Source organism: Psammomys obesus, unplaced genomic scaffold (genome assembly GCF_907164565.1).
Source record: "Psammomys obesus unplaced genomic scaffold, mPsaObe1.curated_primary_1811, whole genome shotgun sequence".
Lineage (NCBI taxonomy): Eukaryota > Metazoa > Chordata > Mammalia > Rodentia > Muridae > Psammomys > Psammomys obesus.
This window is the reverse complement of record NW_026585504.1, coordinates 22,791,244-22,797,349: the sequence shown is the minus strand read 5'-3', so window position 1 is coordinate 22,797,349 and position 6,106 is coordinate 22,791,244. Positions and strand designations below refer to the sequence as shown.

The following is a 6,106-nucleotide window of genomic DNA, read 5'->3' as shown; positions in this document are numbered from 1 at the left end:
ACACACACACACACACACACACACACACACACACACACACACACACATTTGCACAATACTCTCTGGCGGAATGCCACAGGCGAATATTTTTCTCTGGTCCCTACTGTTCTTCACAGATCAGTTCCTGAAGACATTGTCCACGATGACTCAAGTGTGCTTCCAGAGACCGGCTTTGAGTCTGTCTCTCTGTTTCACTGGCAAGCTCTAGTGGCATCAGGTGCCCTTGGTAATAGACAAGACTCATTTCACACGGCAGCAGCATGTGTGACTCTTCATTTGACAATAGACCTCGAGCCTTGACAAGCCTTCAGGGACTAGAACAGCAGGCGACATTCTTTAAAACAAGCAGACCACGCTGTGATCCTTATGCTTTCAAGGTGAGTTGCTAACTTTTCAGGGTAGCTTGCTGTTCCCTTGCCAATACAGCTTCTCCTCTGCTTTTTTCTTTTTCCACCGGCAGAGGAGCAGCAGCTTAAAGGTCTTCCTGAAGGTTCTGTTGCAGAGAGCGTAGCAGATGGGGTTGATTGTGCTGTTGACATAGCACAGCCAGTAACCCAGATGCCACAGGGTGACAGGGACACACTTGTCACAGAAGGTGGAAACCAGGACCATGATGTTATAAGGGGTCCATGTGATGATGAAGGCCAGGAGGATGGCACTCAAGGTCTGGGCTGCTTTCCTTTCTTTGATTAGGACCATTCTCTTCCGTTTGGTCATTTGATGGTTGAGGTTGGGATCCAGGCCTTTTGTCGAAGGGTCTTTGGACATTGGGAAGGAACAAGGCATGATTTTCACCTTTCGACAACCATTATTAGTCTCCTGGGTCCCGTCAGCTTTTACCACCAATCGGAACTTATAGGCAACACACTTCTGACTCTTGAGTTTGTGAGCAGCAGCTGGAGACAGGAAGTACTTGGGAGCGTCATAGTCATTGTTTTCAGTCCGAGGGTTCACAAAAGTTTCCTTGGTCTCTTGGGTGTTGAATTCCTTCCCTGGGCTTTCCTTGGCTTCACTCTTATAGACCACTTGGAAGACAGGGTCAGTGGTGGACTTGGCTTCATCCTCTGAGGAGGGGTAGCTACTACAGTTAGTGACCTGCTCAGCCTTGTCCCAGTCAGCACTTAGGCCAGTGGCCTGGCTTGGCTTTTCTGTTGTTGAGGTGCTTCTGCGGGAGGATGACCAGGAAGCCTGATTCCTTTCTCTCTGGGCCAGGCTGGGTCTAGGGCAGCTAAAGAAAGATCTGAGCAGGGTCTTGTGAGCCGGTTTTCTCTTCTTAGCTTCTGCCACAGAATCGGAACCTTGGAGGTCAGCCAGGTCCTTGGTTCGCTTCTCTGTTTCCCGGTAGATCCGGCAGTAGAGTATGGTCATGACAGAGACAGGGATGTAGAAGGCCGCGATGGCAGTACCGAAAGTGATGGTGGGCTCAGAGAGGAATTGGATCTGGCACTCATCAGCTGGAACTGTCCGCTTCCCGACCAAGTACTGCCAGCAGAGGATGGCTGGCGCCCAGAGGATGAAAGAGACCAGCCAGGCCAAGCCAATCATGATGCCAGCCCTCTTTGGGGTCCGCTTGGCCCGGTATGTCAGTGGTCTTGTGATGGAAAAGTAACGGTCAAAGCTAATCACCAGAAGGTTCATGACAGAAGCGTTGCTAGCGACATAGTCCAGTGCAAGCCAAAGGTCACAAGCCAGACTCCCCAGAACCCAGCGTCCCATAAGGATGTAGGTCGTGTAGAGGTTCATGGAGAAGATGCCAATGATGAGGTCTGCACAGGCCAAGCTGAGAAGGTAATAGTTGTTAACTGTCTTGAGCTGACTGTTGACTTTGAAGGAGACCATGACCAAGACATTGCCCACAATGGTCATCAGGCTGACCACAGCCGTCACAGCTGCAATAGTGATGACTTCCCATAGCCCATGGTGTTCCAAAGCCTGGTGATTTACTGGGGTGCCATTGACTGTGGTGTCATTGCGGTAAGACTCCCCTTCCATTCTGGTTCAAGAAGTTACATTCAGATTTAGTCTGAGGTTCGGAGGGCTCTTTGTTTGGGTTCCTCTGTTCTTGGCCAGTTTCTGGAAGAGATAGAAACAGGTCAGTTCCACTCATCACCCTTCTGCTTGATTTCCTTTTCCATCCAGTGTTCATCGTTGCTAACGGAATATGAAATGTATGAAGAGCAAGATGCAGAATTTTTGAGCCTTTTTCCACCTTAGGAAATTACTAAGTTGATTATCAGAACGGTTGTTAGTGTTGAAAGAGTTAAGGTATGCATAAGATGAAAGACAAAATAAATTTTGGATAGCATTATAGGAATATATACACATTCACCATTGCATTGGATGACAGTATAATAATATATGTACATAATTTTACCATTGCAAAGTTCTTCTGCCTGATGAACAAGGATTGGATTTTAACTACAAAATTTTTTTTCAAGAGAATATTTTTTTCATTGAAAAATTCTCTGACATGTTTGTACATAAAAAAAAAAAAAGAATTTTGGTTATCTTTAAGCCTTATTGCCATCTCTTGTGTCTTTTCCAACTCCCACTGAAACCATTCTTTCAAAGACATCTCTAGACCTTTGGCATCATTCTTTTAAAAATGTATTAGTTCCTCGAGAATTCCATATAATGTGTTTTGATCATATTCACTCTAACCAAACTCCTTGTAGATCCATCCCCCTTCCCTGCACACCCAAGTTTGTGTCCTCTTTTTATTTTTTTATTTTTATTGTATTATCCAAAGCTTTTTAACAACCTTCAAATGCCTGAGCAGCTTTCATATCTGTGAAACTGCTGCCCTCTTGTGGTAATCGTTAAAAAAAGGGCTTCAGAAGATAAGGGAGCGATAAAAGGATCAAGAAGAGGGTGGAGGGTGGAGGGTGGGGATGTGGGATAAGAGAATGAAGGTAGGGTGGGGAATGAAGAGTGGGGTTGGTGGGGATAGGGCGGAGGTGGCGTGTGGGTGTGACAGACTTAAATACTGGAGATACAAACCGGAAACGAACGTCGGAGGTAGTGACCAGAGGCAGCAAGCTTAAAATACACACACTCAATAGGTTAAAAGTCAAGGAGGACTTCTATTGAAGGACTGTGTAAACAACAAAGTTTGTGACGTGTCATTTTCTTTGTTTGTTTTGGTTTTTGGAGATAGGGTTTCTTTGCTCTGGCTGTCCTAGAGCTAGCTCTGTAGACCAGGCTGGCCTCAAACTTACAGAGATCTGCCTGCCACTTCCTCCCAAGTGCTGAGATTAAAGGCATGCACCGCCACCACCTGGCCATTGCCATGTCTTTTTTAAAAAGGTGGCTGTTTTTAAGTAACACACATCTAACTTCTTTTGACTGGTAGAGAAGAAACACAGTACAAAGTTCATTTCAATTAAGAAATGACTTCTCATTGTCTCTGAAGCGATATTATCTGGAGCAAGATTTTTGACTGACAGGCTTTAAAAGCACAGTTTACAAGTGCGCTAAATGCCTTGGAGCATAAAAGAGATGCTTTAGTGCATGAATCGTGAGACTTAATCTTGTTCAGCTTTAAAGAACATCCAGGAAGAAGGTTCAGCCTTCGGGTCAAATCTTGGGACAGAAAGGTCTATTCCCAAGAATATTAAATGGCTGCACTGTCGCTGTAGGACAGGAAAGCCGGTGACAGTTTACATTTGAGGACTAAACGGGAGCCACTGGATGTGTGTGTATGAAGCTTGTCACCCAGACCTGGGGTGGGGCTGAGGGTCCTTTTTTTTCTGTTTCATGTGGCATTCCCAGACTTCTTGGAATATATAATTTTTCTATGTGTGTCACGTTATAAAAAAACAAAACAAAACAAAAAAACAAAAACAAAAACAACAACAACAAAAAACCTTGGAAGTATTGCCACAAGCAGATTTACGGGAAAATCTGAAAGTCCAGAATTCCTTGGCAGGCAGCAAACTCTTTCCAACAGAAGTAAATGCAAGGATTATGTCTTCATCTTTGCATCCTAAAGAAAACATGTTTTTGTACAAGCGATGGGAAGAAAATGTCTTGAGGAGGCAGCGATGAGTTACATCAAGCAAGGTTGATAAATCTAGTAAGATTTAGGACGGACACTTGAGCCTGGGTTTGGTCCCAAGGAGGTCAGAAGGCATTTTGGAAAGTTTTTTTTTTGGGGGGGGAGCTTTGGTGGTCTGGAAGCTATGTGGAATATAGGAAAGAGGGACCAGGAGAAGAGTGGGAGGAAGCTGAGCTAAGGTGACATCCATGGCTGCGTGGATGTCAGCGGACCAGGTTCCCGTGAGCATGCAAAGCCCTGGAGGCCAGAAGAGGGAGCCAAATCCCTTAGGACTGACGTTACAGACAGTTGCTGGAAATCAAACCCTGACCCTCCGGAAAAGCAGTCCTTCCTTTTTTTTTTTTTTTTTTAAGTGGAAATAAACTACATTTTCATGCTAATGAGAACGGTGCATTAGAAGGTAAAAGCTGGTGTGTGGGAGGGTATGAGAGAGTTTCTAGAGAGACATCGCAGGTATGTGAGCTGGCGTAGGACCTAATGTGGTAATGAAGTAACTGTCTGGGGCTGGAGTGGAGGTCCCGCAATGGTATCTTGAAGGAAGGTGGGGTGTGTGGACACTGCTATGAGCTGCCTGCGGAGTTTAGTAACGGCAGGGGTGAAAATTATCTTCTGACAATGTTGATTTTAAGAAATAGAAAGCCTGGTCACCAGCTTAGACTGTGTAGTTTAGGGATAGGCTCCATCAATTTTGAGGATTTCTCTAACCCTGAGCCCAGCCCTTGAAGCCCCTTAACATTCCATCATTGCCTGATAGGCTTCGCCTGTTTCTTCATCTCCAGCATAGTGTGGGCAGGAACTCAGGGCTCAGAGTCTTCCTTCTGTGACCTGTGAGTGCCTCTCAGTGGTAGATGCAGATGTTTAAAATACACAAAAATGAAAAGCCAGACCTGGTGGTACAGACCTGTGATTCCAGGTACTATGGAGGCTTAGACAGAAGGATGGACAGTTCAAGGTCTGCCTGGACTACAGAGTCAGCAAAAGGCTCCCCTGTGCAAAGTACTGAGATTCTGTTTCAAAAGAAAAAGTAAAAAGAGCAGATTTCTTTCTGAGAAGTCTTATCAATGTTTTCCAATTTTCTTTTTAATATATCAAGTGTAAGAAGGCAGCTAAACTATTTTAAAAGTCTGCCTGTAGCTATACCACTTCCTACCCATATATCCAAAATATGCTCAAGTACACAACAAGGACATTTGCTCAACCATGTTTGTAGCAGCTTTATTTGTAATAGCAAGAACCTGGAAACAACCCAGATGTCCGTCAACTGAGGAATGGATACAGAAATTGTGGTACATTTATACAATGGAATACTGGTCAACAATTAAAAACAAGGAAATCATGAAATTTGCAGGCAAATGGTGGGGACTAGAAAAGATCATCCTGAGTGAGGTATCCCAGAAGCAGAAAGACACACATGGTATATACACACTTATAATGGGGTATTAGTCATACAATACAGTACTGAAATCTGTACACCTAAAGAAGCTAAGAAAGAAGGAGGATCCTGGGTAAGATGATCAATCCTCATTCAGAAAGGCAAACGGGACAGAAATCAGAAGAGGGAGAAAATAGGAAACAGGACAGGAGCCTACCACAGAGGGCCTCTGAAAGGCTCTACCCAGCAGTGTATCAGAGCAGATGCTGAGGCTCATAACCAAACTTTGGGCAGAGTGCAGGGAATCTTATGAAAGAAGGGGGAGATAGAAAGACCTGGAGGGGACAGGAGTTCTACAAGGAGAGCATCAGAACCAAGAAATCTGGTCCCAGGGCTCTTTTCTGAGACTGATACTCCAACCAAGGACCATGCATGGAGATAACCTTGGACCCTTGAACAGATGTAGCCCATGACAGCTCAGTCTCCAAGTGGTTTTCCCTAGTAAGGGGAACAGGGACTGTCTCTAACATGAACTCAGTGGCTGGCTCTTTGATCACCTCCCTCTGAGGGGGGAGCAGCCTTACCAGTCCACAGAGGAAGACAATGCAGCCAGTCAGGATGAGACCTGATAGGCTAAGGTCAGATGGAAGGGGAGGAGGACCTCCTCTATCAGTAGA

The 6,106-nt window shown here is 45.1% G+C and overlaps 1 protein-coding gene across 1 annotated transcript in view; it reads right to left on the bottom strand.

Annotated features, from left to right (window-relative positions):
- Positions 1–25: 25 nt before the first annotated feature.
- Positions 26–6,106, bottom strand: part of Chrm5 (cholinergic receptor muscarinic 5) — a 49,363-nt gene continuing 43,282 nt past the window's right edge. Inside the window, exon 2 of the mRNA XM_055599069.1 lies at positions 26–2,073. Within this exon, the coding sequence (XP_055455044.1) occupies positions 394–1,992 (1,599 nt within the window). The 5' untranslated portion in view covers positions 1,993–2,073 and the 3' untranslated portion in view covers positions 26–393. The remainder of the gene's footprint in view (positions 2,074–6,106) is intronic.